The sequence below is a fragment of the Lissotriton helveticus genome, chromosome 4_1 (genome assembly GCF_964261635.1).
Source record: "Lissotriton helveticus chromosome 4_1, aLisHel1.1, whole genome shotgun sequence".
Lineage (NCBI taxonomy): Eukaryota > Metazoa > Chordata > Amphibia > Caudata > Salamandridae > Lissotriton > Lissotriton helveticus.
Genome location: NC_136063.1, coordinates 1,432,687,627 through 1,432,705,311, shown reverse-complemented (window position 1 = coordinate 1,432,705,311; position 17,685 = coordinate 1,432,687,627). Strand labels below are relative to the sequence as shown.

General features: G+C 50.0%; 1 protein-coding gene across 1 annotated transcript in view; it reads left to right on the top strand.

Moving 5' to 3' along the window:
• The window catches only part of LOC144827541 (putative thiopurine S-methyltransferase), a 209,049-nt gene that overhangs the window by 23,246 nt on the left and 168,118 nt on the right, over window positions 1–17,685 (top strand). Inside the window, exon 2 of the mRNA XM_078685805.1 lies at window positions 3,402–3,494. Coding sequence (XP_078541931.1) covers window positions 3,402–3,494 — 93 coding nt within the window. The remainder of the gene's footprint in view (window positions 1–3,401; window positions 3,495–17,685) is intronic.

Sequence of the window (17,685 nt, the reverse complement as noted above, 5' to 3'; positions counted from 1 at the left end):
GAATTCCATCACTATGGAGCATGGACTAAGGGCAACCAACGGTAGGTCACCATCTGATAAACAAGGCGCCAACACCTATAACAGAGCCAGATTTCCATCCAGGATCGATTACATTCAACTCGATGTTAAATTTTGGGGGCTTTGGGTCGAAATGCAAGTGGGTTCGACAACAGAGAGTGACCATAAGCCCCTGTACTTAACTCTGAATCCCCTTTCGGAGGCAACTTATTATCAGGTGAACAACCAATCCTGACAGTCACCAGAGATATAGTCCCATCAAACTGCAAAAAGTTTTTGAAATGGATTGATTGCTGGCATTAAACTAGAATTAATTGTAGGCACGGCCAAGCTCCAAGATGCGGCACATAGTGTAACAAGACCAATAGACGTGCCTAGGGCCCATATGCACACTGTTACCCAAATTAATGCATACTTCCAAGTACCAAATCAGAACAAAAAACCTAGCAACTCTACCAAGGACCCATACTCTTAGTATAACGAAGACGACAGGGAAAAAAGATCGACTCTGGCGAAAGCTTTTAAAGAGAAAAATCAATTGCGCATAAAAACTGCCAGGAATTCCTTAAAAGCAGCCCAGCGAGAGGCAAAGGCAAATTGGGATGAATCACGTTGGGAGCAACTGAAAAATGCATGTTCATCTAAGGATACTAATTTGTTTTGGAAATAGGTCACCTGGGGAAGTAGGACAGGTGCTTGCTCACCCCCAAATCATATCACCAGTCAGACTTGGCATGACCATTTTAAAGGGCTCTATTCGGCAGCAGAGGCTAGGATGGAAGGGGGACCAGCCGGGCTAAACGGGCACTTGACGGAAGAGGAGCACTTAACCATTCTGGAGGTAGAAGCTGCAATAAACAAAATTGTCCCCTCAAAAGTGGCAGACCCTGATGGCCTGCTTGATGCCCTTTTTTTTGACTGATCCCAGTCACTGAGCACGCTATATCTTATTATTAGCAAACGCTATAGCTGATGGAACACCAGCCCCGATGTCATGGAAGACCGCTGAAGTAGTCCCCATACACAAAAAGGGAGCTAGGGACGGCCCCACCAGTTACCAACCAATCAGTTAGAATGATGCTATGCAGAAGGTCTTCGGCCGGATGATTCTGCATAGGATACAGTCATGGTCTGAAGACAAAGATATCATTTCCCAGTTCCAGGCCAGATTTAGATCAAAGACTGGAACAATGGATCAAGTGTTCACATTCCTTCTATTAGAAGGTTGTGGTGCTAGGCAAGCGCAGTCTCTACCTTGCATTAATTGATTTGAAGACGGCCATTGACCTGGTTCCCAGATCCAGGTTGTGGGTGACGCTCTGCGAAATGGGCATCCCCCCTTCTGTTCTTAAATTACTGATCCCCAAGCCTGTTCTCTCTATATGTGAATGGGGTAGTTGATTTCCCCCAGGAGGAGCCAGCAGATTTGCCCACCCTGGGGGGCATTAAGACACCAACTTTGTTGTTCGCGGAAGACACCCTGCTGATATCTAAGACCACCGCTGGTTTACAGCGCCTCATCAATAGATTTCAACTCACCTGCGACAACTGTGGATTGGTCAAAAATGGTGCTAAAACCAAATTTATGGCCTTTAACTGCCATAAGGCATGTTGGAATGGCCCTTTGCTAGGTGGAGTTCCCCTTGAAAAGGTTAACACCTTTGACTATCTAGGTGTAAGAATCTCCAATAAAATGTCTTAAAGACCCCACCTAGCAAAGATGATGATGGGACATAAATGATTGGCTGGAGTAATAGGGAAAGAACACCCCCTTTCACACTCCAGACCTGTAACTCCAGCCCTCCAAATATATGACACAAAAGCAGTTAGCGCTGCCTTTTATGGAGCAGAAGTCTGGAGATTTGATTAATTAGATGAGCTTTACAGGTCAGGTTATGGCACCCAAATATGTCTCCCTCACCCCCTTGCTGCTGGACATGGGTAGGCAGTCAATAGGAGCAAGGCTACGCCCCTTACTTTTTTGGTCTCGCATTAGTCGGACCACTGAGCTCTCTTCTTACACAGAAGCCCTTACCGAGATCATTCACTTAGATACCAGCGGGAAAATAGGCTGGGTTTGTGACATTAAAAGAACGCTGTCAGCCATAGGAATTTGTGTTTGCTGGGCCAGTCAGGAACCCCCGAGGAGAGAGGAACTTAAATGCCTATACTGGGAATGGGTGGACCAACGAGAGAATCACAAACCCAACATGGGTAAACTGACAACAGAATTCTACTCTCATAAACAAATTAGGCATTATGAGCCCTTCCTTGATTTAATCAAGGTACCAAGAGATAGAATGCTCTACATGCACTTTAGGTATGGATCCCTCCCTGTTTGCGAAGTGACCGCAAAATGGTGCGCCAGCAATGTGAAAAATTGCCCAAGCAGCAAGACCCCGACAAAAAGCATTGCCCACTTAATGTATGCTCGCCCGGCCTATAAAACATCATGGGCTAGATGGCTGAAACCGCTTTGCCAGCAATTGAGCACACAGGACCACTACACGGCACATCGTACTCTCAGGTCTGACCCCAGGCCTTTTTTTGTATGCTGTGTAGCAACATTTTTGGGACAAGCCTAGCTCATAAGGTGGAAAGCCTTCTCAAGACAGACAGTGTTTATTGTATATAGGTCATTTGGGATTTTAAGGCTGCAACATTATTGTTGCTAGAATTACCATGCATAAGCAATTTATTTTTTAAATCGCCGCTGTCATGTCTAGGCAAACTTAATGCCTTTTTAGTATTGTATCAACGCTTATAAAGATGAAGTATTGACTGTTTTTATACTGGTTTTTAAGGCAATTACGTATTTACCTACCATCGTTACTTCGCTCTTTTTCTATTAATTTTAACACAATATATGCATTATAGTACAAAGGGCTCAGTTGATCACTTGGTTGTACTGACATCCATGTTAACCAAATATGCTGTAGATCCGTACTCTCGTTTTTAAACAGTTGCATTGTATTTTTATTTGTAGCTTTTATGACATATCTGTCGAAATAAAGATAAATTGAAGTATAACTGTAAATTGAAAATGAAAAAAGCTCATTTTCTAAGACCCTGCCTCCCCGTCACCTTTATTTTTTACATCCTTGAAGGTATCTTAGCATGCCAAAACATGGTCATTTTCGCTATTTGATTGGAACGTTTTATGCAGATTCGTTAAATGTGGCCAGTTACAAGCATATCAGAGCTCGTCATTTTAATGAAAACTCTTTAACTGAAGAGTCTCTGTCACTGACTTTGTAGCATATATTTGTGGAAGTGACTTATATGTAGGAAATTCTAATAATTCTCCTTAAAATAAAGTATCACATTTTGGCACATTATATCAGCATACTTTATTTCATAGTCCTCTTTTTTTTTCTTCACAGATTATTACAGGCACATCTGAATTCTTTACTGAACAATAGAACTGGACTCAGGATATTCTTCCCACTGTGTGGCAAAGTTGTTGACATGAAGTGGTAATAAAACATCATCTATTTTCGCATACTCTTAATAGTGTGTGCTCCCTCTTCTGCTTGAATTATCATTAATACTTGATTTATGTTTGTTTTAACTGCATGAACCAGAATATGGCGTAAAATATCTACTGTAATTTTAAAATCTGGTTACATATGAGTGTTAGAAATGGGGGTCTCTAGTTGGCAGAGGGGGATACATTTGTCCAAGTAGGGACCCTTCTTCCTAGTCAGGATAAGGGAGTTACACTCCTGAAATAACCCCTTTTCACCCCCTTGTTAGCTTTGCACAAGCAGTCAGGCTTATCTCCGAGGCAGTGTGTAAAGCATTTGCACATAACCACCAGTAATACAGTGAAAACACTACAAACGGACACCACACCAGTTTTGGAGAAATATCCACTTTTTTATATACTTAAAACAAGACCAAAACGATAAAAATCCACAATACAGTACTTAAAAAGGTAAGCTTTGCAAAAATATTTGAAAAATACAGTTCCTTGAATTCGGTAACTCCGTCCGGGGCTACCACAGTGTCGTGAACAACAAATCCAAACAGTTCTGGCTGACCGTGGCATCGTGGGCCAGCTACGGTATTGGGAAGACTAGCAAAGCAGTACTTTTAGAAATGTAGGGTGTCGGCGACCTCTCGTTGACCTCCAGTGAGCTGGCATCGGTTCCGGAAGCCGGTGCAGGAGTCGTCGGGCCCTTGCAATCACATGCGTTGCAGATCGAACTCCTCGCGGTTGAAGTAGGGAGCGCCGGCATCGGCAGGCATAGGCAGGCGTCGGGTACTGCGGTGCAAAGGGCAGCGGTGCGGTGTGCATGCCCTCAGGTCGTGGTGCAGGCAGCGGCTCGGTGACGGTCGTCCAGCGGCACCGGTGAGAACAGGGCTGCTGTGCGAAGTGATGCGGTGCTCGTCGTGGTGCTGGCAGCAGCGTCGTTGTTGCTGAAGTGCAGTCGTCAGCTGACAAACTGGAGTCGATGGCACCGGTGTCGTTAGGCCAAGGCTGCAGTGCGTGATGTGGATGGTGTATCATGTAACTTACGAGTGGTGCCCTCGAACCATGGTGCAAGCCGCGGTGTCGTTGTCGGCGTGGAGCATCGTCGTCGGGGATGCCACGGCAGTGTTGTGAAGCGAGGCAGTGCGAAGTGCAGTGCCCACAGGTCGCGATGCACGCAGCGACTGGGTGGTGGCGTCTTTGGTGAGAACAGGGTTGTGGTGTGGCGGTGCCCTCTGTGGTGCCTTCAGGACACAGAGTCGAAGCGGCGTTGTAGACAGCGTCAGGTTGCTTTTTCTTCTGTTGCATCACAAAACACACAGTCCCCAGTACTGATGGCAGAAGAACTTGAGGTCTTTGCTGTTCCTTAAACCTCTTGAACAGGGAGCAAGCTATACCTCAAGCCCTTGGAGAAACTCAATAAAGAAGTTGCAGAAAGTTCAGTTCAGTCCTTTCAATGACCAAGACAGAAGTGGACACTGCAGGCCAACACAAGCAGGGTTAAGTATAGAGAGCGATGGAGGATTGTACCCTCTTGATTTTTCAAAAGAAGTATGGAATAAATGTCAATAGTTTTATTTTGTTTTCCACTTGCTTGTTTTTTATTTGAATTTCCATACGTGAAATGAGAAAAAGGCTAGTGAGAGACAGCCGACACATGTTTCGCCCTAGTGGCCCATTGGCCGTGGGCTTTTACAAGGCTATTACATTGAGAGTGAGAAAGGTAGGGGATTTAGAGTGAGTGGAGTGTCAGAGAAGGTAAAGGGAAAAAGACGGAGTCACAGAATAAGAAGTAACAGAATAGTATTAGTGTAAAATGGAACATGAGAATTCATAGGATTGAGTGATGAGAGTCAAGTATAGATAACAGGGTGAAAATGGAAATAGGAGGGGCATAGTGGGAGAAGAACGGAAAAGAAAAAATAGGAAGAGAGCAAATAGAGAAGAGAAAGGAGAGGAGAAGGAATAGGAGGAAAAACATGAAGAAGACGGGAAGAAAAAGAGTAAAAAAGTTTAGTTAAATGTACACACATATTTAAGGTTACAAAGAAAATCTATGATATTCACAGAGTCATACAAATAATATGTATACAGATAAGGTCTCCATGTGCATCAAATGCTCCTGCCTGTAAAGTCATTGGAATCATACAAGACTTGAAAAGAAAAGAAATATAAAAATTCAGATAGTCTGTTACAGATAAGCACATGAATATGGATATAATGTGCGGAAACATGAGCATGCTTTGTAATTATGTGTAAAAACAACAGTTGATGGGCAGAATGCAGAACAATGTCATACATTCACCCCCGTACAGAGCTATGTGCCTAAATCCATCATTTTTTTTTTCTCACCATGCCATTCCAGTTTGAACCCAGCCAAATGCAAATCAATCTTGACCCTGTGCCCCATGTGAACAGTTCAGCCCGAACTGCCAAGCCAGGTCCTCCCTGGACTGGCAATAAGCATTGCCAGTGCGATCTGGGGGCAGCAAGGATGGCTGTTTATACTCTGATGCAAGATCTTTCTATTTTGATGGCTCCTACAGGGATCTCAAGGCTGGGGAGTTTGGGGTCGGTGCAACGGGGGTCATCCCCATCCAGAAGCCGCACCGGAACCTAGCTCGGCCACTTCCGCAGAAGAGGTAACAACCCCACCTCTAACGGGTGCACTCCATTGTATCTTCCTGTTCTGCTGCAAGGCCCAGGGAGGTCGTAGTCTAGCACAAGGGTTTGATCAGTAGGATAGATATTGCTTGATGATGAGAGACCGGCCGCGCTCTGCGCGCCCAAGGGCTAATTGGATTGTAGGCTGGTTTTGCGGCGTTCGCCGTTTTGTTCCCCATGGCAAAACCAAAGGGGATGATGGACGGAGTGTTGAACATTGCAAACACTCACCCCAGTCAACTGCTCTGGGTTTAATCCATCATCATTCTTCACCTCACTCCGCCACCCTAGTTCAGACATGGCCATATGCAAATCAGTCTGACCTGTGCCTCGTGGGAACAGTCCAGCCCGAACTGCAAAGCCATGTCTTCCCTGGACCGGAAACAAGCATCCTGGGACCGGGTTCTGGCTAATCAGCCGTCATCAGCCAGGCGGGCTTGAATCCAGTGGCAAAGTGAGTAAGAGACCCACGTCTGGCGCTACCTCAACGTTTTTGCACTGGACAGCCCTATATATGGTAGGACTTCTTGGTACAACTGGCAGTCCTATACATGCCACTCACTTGCAACTGCACCCGGCTGTCTGGTTGCGTCTATGGTCTAGTAGGAGCTGACTCCGTGTGCAGAGATGCCCTGCTCTTCACCTGGTTGGCGGGCCACCGACCCCTCAATCCCCTGCATGCCCTGGGTACTTCGCATAGGAGGGCTTTGTGCCCTCACCAATTGTCTTCCCGCTGCCGGATGCTTGGGTGTGGTACCATTCCCTGGCACGGATCACGCTCCTCCGGGTCACCAGCCGAATGCTCCAGCCCACCTGCCGGCCCGGGTGGGGGATCTTGTGAGGATGCCTGCCTCACAGCTCCTACGGCGGGGCTGCAGGATCTAGAGTCCCTTCCGAGCCAGAATCCACTGGACTCCGCCACACCGCACACTAACCTGTCGAATTCTCAGCAACGCCCAGCCCCAGGGTCGTGAGCATGGCAGGGCGTGGCATCACCACCCGACCTGGGCCTCGCCTCCTCCGGACCCTCGATCCAGCGTTTGTGCCGGCCCACTCACGCCAACGCCATGAAAATGCTCACCTATATGTCTCAAGGTCTTTGGCGGCTTCAGCGTTGGTCGGTCAGGGTGTATGATTGCTGCTTACCGGCAGGATGTTTGAAGGATATTGCGGGGCTATAGGAGCCAGGCTAAGGCGCATCCGCCATGTTGGACCGCTTGGCCACACCCCCCTCTATATTTCATTCTTTTTTTTGTTTGGTTCTTATGCCACCACCGATTGGCACCAAATAGGTGGCAATTCACATGCAGATCGCGTATATCTTTATCCAGCTGAGTTATCCCAAACATAATTAAATCAGTGCTTACCTCTATGATAACTCCCACAGAGTGAGAGATAGTCTTACCCACTGCTGACCACAAATCTTCTAACTTTGGGCAAGTGGCAAACCTATGCACATCATCTGCCTCTCCGTTGCAGCGCCGTTTACATTTTAGGTCGACACTTCTCCTTATCTTTTCCAGCATTTTAGGGGTCCAGTAGAATCTATGCAAGGTACAAAAATAATGTTTTCTTAATGCAGTAGGTTTAACCACCAAATAAAGGTTAGGTCAAGATACTTGCCATAACTGCGCCATCTCCTCTTTCGGCAAGTATCCATCCCATGTGGTGTGTGGTGTTTTCATCTCTGCCTCCTCTGCTGCCAATAGATATTGATACCAATTTACCACTTTTCTTTTCCTTGCCACGATATCCTAAAGATCTAGCTCCATTTGTCCAGAATTCGCTTTCGACAAGTTTTGACTTTTCAGCCATGTGTTAACTTGACAGATTTTAAATCTAGAAATAGCCCCATTTGTCTCAGTGTTCCAAAAGCTCCATGTTAACTTTTGTCCATCGTCCACCAGCTGCCCCCACCGAATAACTTCTCCCTGCTTCAGAGGTTTTGCCAGACTATCAATTAAACATTCTGGAGTCACTGGAGAGTCCCATATAGGGGACAACCTGCTATAATAAGCTATACCCAGAATTGATCTTATTTCATACCAAGTTCTTGCCGCTGTCTGCAAGAATTTCAATATGACCTTATTAAAACATTTTGGAGCCCCGTATTTGTAAGAAAATCCTTCCTCAGGTAGGCCCACCAACAAAGTTTTGAACATGACTCCTATTAGGGACTCATCGGGATGTAAAAGAAGTATTCTATTGTTTTTAAGTTGCAATGCCCAACAATAAAGTTGTAAATCTGGAAGACCCAATCCTCCTAGTCCCGCTTTCCGTCTCAACTTTTTCCATGAAAGGCATATTCCTCTGCCAGCCCAGAAAAAATACATTATTTTCCCTTGCAGTTTCAGGAGCATTTTTCTTTCGTAGTGTAAAGGAGCGTCATAAAAAAGAAATGTAAATTTGGGAAGGATAGACATTTTCACCTGATTAATCCGGCCATAAATCGAAAGCGGAAGGTTCTGCCATCTTTTTAATAACCCTTCTATCTCCTTTCCCACTCTCTCAAGATTAACAGCTATGATTTTCCCAATGTCTTTAGTTATTTTGATCCCCAAGTATCTAATTTCCTGAACGCTATTTATCTCTCCACCATCTTGGTTACAAATCATTGTCTCAGTTTTTCTTCATTACCCCTGCATATCCTTCCAATGTACCAAATGTCCTCACCTCAGCCATTAGGTGTGGCAAAGCAGATGCTACATCCAAGGTGTAAACCGTTAAGTCATCTGCATAAAGTGAGATCTTCCTTGTATATGCGCCAATTTAGGAAGGTTTAATCCCTTTATTTAATCTAAGACTTTGGGCAAAAGGTTCTATATAGAGATCAAATAATATGAGAGAAAGAGGGCAGCCTTCTTTGTCCCCCTCTCTATTCTTACTGGAGAGGACACACTATCATTCACCAAGATCCTGGCTGTTGAAGCACTGTAAATTTTAAACATTGTATCTATCACATTTTTTTTTTTTCAAAACCGTTTTTATTAAGAGTTCAAGCAGAATTCGGCACAGCCCTCCACAGTCAGGAGGAGACTGTCAATGATTCACGTGTAAAAGCATGGCAGTGAACCCAGAGTTTCAAAATGACTTACCCCAACAATCCCCCCCCCATCCCACCCAGCCCCAAGCAGAAAACTACCCCCCACCCCGGCCCCAACTACCCACCCCTTATCCCACCCTAACCCGGTGCACGTGATCAGCCTAGCAACATGAGAAGTACAGCAATGGCCGTGTGGGCCAACAGTCTAGGGTACAGGATCCACATCAAGAGACTGAACATCGTCAATGTCTATCGGGGGGTCAAGCATCAGGCCCCTGTAGTCCGCCCACCGCTTCCAGATTTTGTAGTGTTTGCGTGGACACCCCCGGGCTTCAAAGACCGGCAGCTCCAGGCCCATAAGAAAGTCCAATCCTGCCTTCCACACACCAAGCGGGGGGGCCCGGTCGCTCTACCAGGCCTGTGCCAAGTCCCGCTTGGCCACCACCAGACCCAACAGCAGCAGGTGTCGTTTGTAGATGTTACCCCCAACGCCTTCCAGGACATGGAGAAGGCCCAGCCTAGGGGTACGGGGCAGGTCCCAACCCAACACCTCTGACAGGCAGTCCCAAACCCCAGCCCAGAATCTAGTCAGTCTCTCACAGGACCACACGGTATGGAGAATGTATTTGAATTGGATAAAACGAAGACGAATGGCTATAGCAGTACCACAGGGAGATTCAAGGGCCTCACGCCAGTCATCTTCATCCAGGGGGCCGACATCATTCTCCCAGGAGGCCTTCAACGTCGACAGGGAAGGGGAACAGTGTGTGACCAGGGAGCGATATATCTGAGAGACCTTCTTGTCACCCAGGTCCCCCATAAAGAGTTTCGCTTCAATGGGACTAAATTCAGGGAGTTGCTCTAGGCCCACCAGGCTAGGGGCAAGGGCGTGGCGGAACTGGAGGTACCGGAAGAATTGGGACTTGGGCATGTTAAATTCAGAACTAAGGTCCTGAAAGGACTTAAGCGTAGTGCCAGTAAGAACATGACCGAGAGACGAGATCCCGATCGCATCCCAGCCGCCAAACCCCGATAAGGAAGCCAACGCCGGAAGCAAGCCATTATGCCACAGCGGGGTCTCGGCCGTCAGCCTACCCCACCAACCCACACGATGCAAAGCTTGTCGCCAGATCGCGAAGACCACCTGAGTGACTCTCGGCAACAATCTCCTCCGTCTGGCCGAATACAACAAGGTGTGTAGGGAGGCGCCATCCATCAGAGAGTGCTCCAGGGCATAGGCCGGATCACTACGGTCCCCGTACCACCACTCGTTAAGCACCAGGAGGTGGGAGGCTTGATAGTAAGATAGCAGATCAGCGGACGCCAAACCGCCGCAGTAAGTAGAGAGAAAGCACGTGCGCAGCGCGACTCTAGAAGCACCCCCAGCCCACAGAAACCGACCCAGCACCGAGTTAACACTGCGGAACCACCGTGAGTCGATCCGAAATGGATGGTTCTGTAGCTGGTAGAGAAGCCGAGGCAAGGCCACCAACTTGAAGATGGCCGACCGACCATAGATGTTAAGGGGCATACGCGTCCACGTCTTGACGTCCATCTGGACCCGATCCCACACCGGCTGGACATTCCGATCCCACGCCACCGAGGCAGAAGTCAAGAGGAAAACACCCAAATATTTCACGCCATCAGCAGCCACCCGAAGGGACGCAGCCCACGGACAGCAGGCCGAGTCACCCCCCAACAACCACAGGGTCGACTTACGCGGATTAAGAAAGAGCCCCGATGCCTGACCAAACTCCTGCATCAACTCAAGGATACGGGGGCCCGTACGCTGCAAATCCGTCATGAAGAAGAGTACGTCATCCGCATACAAAGCTATGCAGTCCGAGTGGTCCGTCCCCCACACAAAGCCTCGATAAATGGCATCTCGGCGCACCCGGGCGGCCAACGGCTCCATAGCCAATGCAAATAGGTACGGGGAGAGGGGGCACCCCTGACGCGTACCCCTGGTCACAGGAAACCGAGCGGAGACCGCTCCAGAGACCCGTACCGACGCCGTGACACCTGTATAAAGCAACCTAACATAGGAGACAAAGACCGGGCCCAAGTTCAGCAGCGGCAAGAGAGCAAAAAGATAGGTCCAGCTGACCGAATCAAATGCACTATCAATATCCGCCAGCAGAAGCGCCGCCTGATCCCCGGAAGACCCGACCGCGTCAATCGCGGCCTGTGCCCGCCGAATGTTGTGTCTCGTCGCTCTGTGCGGCATGAAGCCCGCCTGATCTGGGTGGACAAGGGCCGAGATGTGAGGAAGCAGGCGGTTCGCGAGCTCTTTGGCCAGGAGCTTAGCCTCGAAGTTAATGAGGGATATTGGGCGATAGGACTCATGGCGATCGGGGGGTCTGCCAGGCTTCTGGAACACCACAATTTCGGCGTGACGCCAGTCCAGGGGGAGGCTGCCACGTTCCCTCGCTAGTTCCAGTGCCCGCCTGTAGTGGGGACCGAGCTGCAGATGAAACTTCCTATAGAATTCACTGGGGAACCCACTTGGCCCAGGCGCCTTGCCCGCATTGAGCTGACCCAGTGCGTCGCCCAATTTCTCCGCCGTCAGGGGGAGATCTAAGGCATCGCGCACCTCATCAGAGATAACATGCGGGGGGACTGCCGCAAGGTATCCCCCAATGCCGACCGGGGACATGTCCTCCCGAGAGGCATATTGACGCCCATAATAGTGCGCAAAGCTCGCCGCCAGTACCGCAGGATCCATTATCGCTACCCCGGCGTCATTGACCAACCCCGGCAAAGTGACTGGCTGCAATGACTGCTGACAAAGCCTGTGGAGCATGGTGCAAGACTTATCGCCCCACTGGTACACCCTACTACGCGTAGCCAACCACACCTGGCGAGCCTCGTCCAATAAGACAGAGGAGTAAGACTGCTGCGCCTGTAGGAGCAGCTGCAGTGTAATATCATCGGCTGCTGCCCTGTGTCTTGCCTCCAGCACCTCCACGTGCGCCGCAGCGGCAACAATGCCACTCCGCCGAGTCCGGCGGGCAGAAGCGCACCAGGCAATATCAACACCCCGCAGGACGGGCTTCATAGCCTCCCAGACCGTCACCGCGTCCACCCCCACCGTAAGATTGTCCTGCCAATAATGGGCAATCGCGCCACGCAAATGCTGGGAGTAGTCTGGACCCTGCAGGTGCCACGTAGACATCCGCCATCGAAATGGTTGGCGCGCCTTACAAAGATCAATTTGGACCGCCACGGGGGAGTGGTCAGACAGCCCGCGAGGCCGGATCGCTGCCCCCTTCACTCTGTCGAGGAAAGCCCCCGGCACAAACACACAATCAAGGCGCGAAAGGGAGCCATGCACAGCCGAAACATAAGTGTATTCCCGCCGCCCCGCATGCAGGTGTCGCCAAACATCTACCCATCCTAGGCCATCAATCATAGCACTCAACCGTGTAGGGGAGGCCGCAGGTGCAGCCCCCGGTCCCCTCTGCCTGTCCAATGCCATGTCTACCACATCATTCCAATCGCCACCAATCACAGCCAGGGAACGGGGGAGCTCAGTCCACAGGGCAAACAATCGCTCCGCAAGGGCCCATTGCAGCGGGGGAGGGGCATACACACTACCAAACACCACAGGATCTATACCGATCTTCCCTTGAATAAACACAAATCGGCCCTGAGGATCAAGCCACTGACGCTCATGAGTGTAGGCCAGCCGTCTGTGGACAAGAATGGCCACCCCCCGCGAACCCCTAGTAAACCCGGCATGGAACACCTGGTGGAAGCCAAACCGCTGCAGACTCAGTGCCTTAGTGCCCAACATGTGTATTTCCTGAAGGAGGAGTACATCCGCAAGATCCCTTTTTGCCCAGCGAAGCACAGCCCCCCGCTTAATCTTGTCCAGGAGCCCCCGAACATTCCAGCTCAGAATGCGCATGGAAGCGCCAGGAGACGCTAGACTCGGAACATCAGCCATTGTCATGGATAGGGAAACCCCGCGCTCCCCCGCACCCGACCCAGACCTCCCACACCCCAATTGCAAAGATCACAAAGAACACGTGCACCCCACATAACACAACCCCAAACCCCACACCCCAGCTCCCCCCTCCCCCACCCCTATACCTCAAAAAACAATGAAGCATCTGTCGCGGCATACGGTACTCCAGGCCCAAAACATAGTGCCGAAAGTCAAGCATGCCAATGGATCCCAACTAGCCCCCCCAACCAACTAGACACACTCCCAAAAGCCACCCCCCAGTCCCAATAGGAGGAGGCAGCCCATATAACGTGCCCCGAACCCCATCAAACACACAGCCAGGCTAAAGGCAGTGCGGTACATAGAAACAGAAGGCCGCAAGGGTCCCACAGCGCCGCCAAAGAACAGGGTAATACTGCACCAGCCAATGTCCGTCCCACCGAGCAAAGTTCAGCCGCCATGGTGTAAGATCACTGATGAAAGGCAGTCAGTAGGTGGCCAGCCAACGACGATCAGACGTCCTTGTCAGATGTGTCCGTAGCATGTTGCGTGTCCCCTAGAAGGGGGTGCCGAGACAGGGACCGTCATCGTGAGCGGGACTTGCGATGTCGTTTTCCTTTGCCCGGCTGATCCCCCCGATCCTGAGATGAGCTGCGTGAGGAGCCGGAGTTCAACCCCGGCTGGGCGTGCAGTCGCAGTCTGACCGCCTCGTCGGTCCACCTGAAGACGGCCTCCGGAGTATCGAAGAAATGGGTCTTAGAGTTGAAGATCACCCGGAGGCGGGCCGGGTAGAGCAGCGAGTATTGAATTTTCAGGCCGCGCAGCTTGGCCTTGGCCTCCAGGAAGGAATGTCTCTGCTGCTGGACCAGTCTGGTATAGTCCGGGAATATCATGATTTTATGATTATCGTAGAGCAGAGTGTCTTTAAGCCGTGCCTCGCGGAGAATGACGTCCCTATCATGGAAATTGAGGATCCGGGCGATGATCGGGCGAGGCCGCTCCCCAGTCGGTGGCCTCTGCGTCAAGGCGCGGTGTGCACGCTCCACCACGAAGCAGCGCGACAGGGCGTCCGGGGGCAGCCAGCTCTCCAGCCACTGGGATAAGAAAGTGTCCATATGCCCCTTCTCACAGTCCTCCGGGAAGCCAATAAAGCGCAGGTTGTTCCGTCGCACCCGTCCTTCTGCATCCTCCACACGAAGCGCTAGGCCACGTTGAGTCTGTTCCAGGTCAGCAACCCTCTTCTTGAGAGCGCCCACGTCTCCCTCCACCGTCGTGACCCTGGTCTCCGTTTCGGTGATGCGGGCGACCGCATTGCGAAGGTCCTGACGCAACAGCATCACATCGGCACCCACCGCGCCAATTTTAGCGTCCAACATGTCGCGGGACTGCGTAATGGCCGTCAGCAGCGCTGCATTGTCCGGTCCAGCATTCTGGCCTCCTCCGGCACCCCCTCCAGGGCCAGTGAATTTGTCGATAGGTCCCGTTTTAGCGGCGGCCGCGCCACCTCCACCTCTGGTCATGGCGGCAGCAGAGACGGCCGGGCAACACGCACCTGCAAGAGGGTCACCCCTCGTGAATGGCCACCACTCAGGCCCCCGGTCAGGGCTTTCGGGGCTCCTATGCTCCTGCACCTCCGGTCCAAGGTTCAGCGTCGGTGACTCCGGGCAGAGGCCACCAAACTCGAGGCCCCGGCTCCGCCCTCCTCGCGCCCAAGGTTCGCACCGCCACCACACTGTCCCCGGTGGTCACAGGGGGGACCCGGCTGCTCCAGGTATCACGAGGCCCTCCCGCAGGGTCGCCTCACCGCAGCCCCCAGCTATGCCGGCAGGTCCGCACGCTCCAGGGAGCTCCTCCTCTCCCGGCCGGCACTCCGGCTCCCAGGCCACTGCTCCACGGACACTGCAACTTGGGTCGCCGCCGGCCGGCGGAGCCAGGCGGGGCTCCTCCAAACTCGAGGCCCCTGCTTCAGCCAGGCGAGGTAGGCCGCCGTACGTCCTCCGTGGCTCCGCGGCTCCCCGTGGCACCAGTCCCAGCCACCACCACTGCAGGGGCACCCAGGGATCACCCCAGCGCCTCGAGAACACCAGGCAGCCCGAGGATCAGGCAGACAGGGGGGCTCCGCGGGCCGCGCTCGGGCCCACCGGCTCGGGGACGCCAAAATCGAGGCCCCGGCGCCGACGCCCGGGTCTAGGCCACTTTCCGCTCTGGCCGGTCCCGACACTCTGGGTGACCCGGGAGCGCCGCTCTCAGGATCGGATGGCTCCCAGCACTATCCGCCACCGTCACCTCGCTTGTGGCACAGAAGTCAGGGTCCGAGGGCCAGGATAACAGTAAGGATAATCACCGGGCTAGCGGGAGCTCTAGAGAGCCACGTCCGCCATCAGCGCCCGCTAAGCCACGCCCCCTATCTATCACATTTTTACTTATACCAAAATGATCTAGTGCAGCCCTAAGATATCTCCAGTTAACAAGGTCGAATGTTTTTGACGCATCAAAAGTCACAATAGCGAAGGAAGCCTCTAGCGTTGGTGTTTGGTCTATAGAACCTATCAAGGTATGATTCAGCTCTCTCCTTTTCCTCCCTTGTAAAAAAAACCTTTTGATCCTGATGTATCAGTTGCCCCACCACCTTGTTCAGACAGGCTGCAAGGATACTAGTAAAGATCACATAATCAAAATTGAGTAAGGAGATTGGGCGGTATGATTGACAATGTACCGTGTTGTTGCCTGGCTTCAGGATTAGGGAAATTACTGCCTCATTTCATGATGAGGGGATTGACATACCTTCTATCAGTATAGAGTTAAATAACTTAACCCTAATTGGGATGATCTCTTCCCATAATGCAGAGTACAACTCACTGGGAATCCCATCTGGGCCTGTGGCTTTCCCTTTTTTTTGCTTTTTCACTATATCCAAAATTTCACTGCCTTTAATTTCTTGACCTAAATATTGAGAGAGAATTTCTGTAAATTTGGGGAGCTGTTTTTCTTGGAGCCAACTTTTTATTTCTTCCTCTAAAAGAAGTTTGTAAACTCGGCTCTAATTGTATTGGTTTCTTCATCCATCAGGCCTGTCTTCCCTTCTATGATCATCCCTACATAGTTTTGGTTCCTTTCCAACCTTGACTTCCAAGCCAAACGTTTCTCACTACATTCCCCTTGTAAAATGTCCCTTGCTCTGCTAACCTCCCATTGATGTGTCACTTTCTCTTCCATTTTGCTTCTAAACTTAAATTGCATATCATACAACTTATCTGACCACTCCTTCCTTTCTCCTTCCTGTAATATGTTGACCTTTAATAAACCCTCTGTTTTAGCTATCTCCTCTAAACTAGTAAAGTATTTTTTCTCTTCTCTTACCCAGTTCACTGTCAATTTTTTAATAATTCCCCTTAACTTGGCCTTGTATGCATCCCATTCCGAATGCAAGGGGGCGGACAGCAGTTTCCAGGAAAACAATTCCTCTGTATTATGCAGTAGTTGTGCCAATATCTCAGTCTGCAGCATTATCTTTCTATTAACCGCCCATGTCCCAATGCTACGAGTATCCCTCCTCTCAATTTTTAGAAGTAATGCCGCATGATCTGACACATGTATTTGCAGATGGTCTGTCCCCACTACCTTCTCCACTTCTTTCCTATCCATGAAGAGATAATCTAATCTGGAAAAGTGTCCATTCTTTTACTATGGAAGGTTTAGTCTCTACAATTCCCCTTCACTCGGCGAAAAACATCACAGATATTGAAACTCGCCAACATGTCCAATAGGTATGCCCTTCTCTTTTGGGGAGGTAATCTGGATCCTCACTGAGGATCTGTGGAGGTCATTATCCAATAAAACATTGAAATCTCCACCTAAAATAATAGGGGCTTCAAAGTCTACCAGGTTAGGAAAAAGCTGTGTCAATGGGGTGACATCATCAGTATTTGGGCCATAATAACTTACTAATGTATATACTGTGGGGTGTATTTTAATTTTGGCAATTATCCAGCGTCCATCCTCATCTGTTCGCTACCTAAGTAGCTCTATTCCTACTTTTAATAGTATAGCTATCCCTTTGCTAGAGTACATTTGATCTGTGGAGACCCAACTTCCTATCCATCTTTGTTTTGAGAAGAGATCCTTACATTCTTATCTCAGGAGATGCGTTTCCTGGAGCATAATTATTTGGGCATTCAGATTTTTTAAATATCGTGCTATTTCTCTCCCCCTTTTTTTTACCTGTAACCCATTCACATTCCAACATAAAACCGCCAGCTCTTTCTTATTCATATTCCTTAATCTTCCTCTTTCCGCACCCCGTTTATTTTACATTCTTAATTGATGATTTCTCTCTGGATTTCCTTCCTTGACCTGAGGACAAGGCATTTATTTTTAATTTTTTCCAAATGCTCCCCACCACTAGTGCACACTCCTGTGGAAACCCTCCTTTTGATATGTTAGGCATCACTACTGCCTACTGAGCTCATGTTGGGGAGTGCCTACAGTGGGACGGCTGAGGGGAAACATGTTGGCTGGCTGAATACGCCGGTCAGG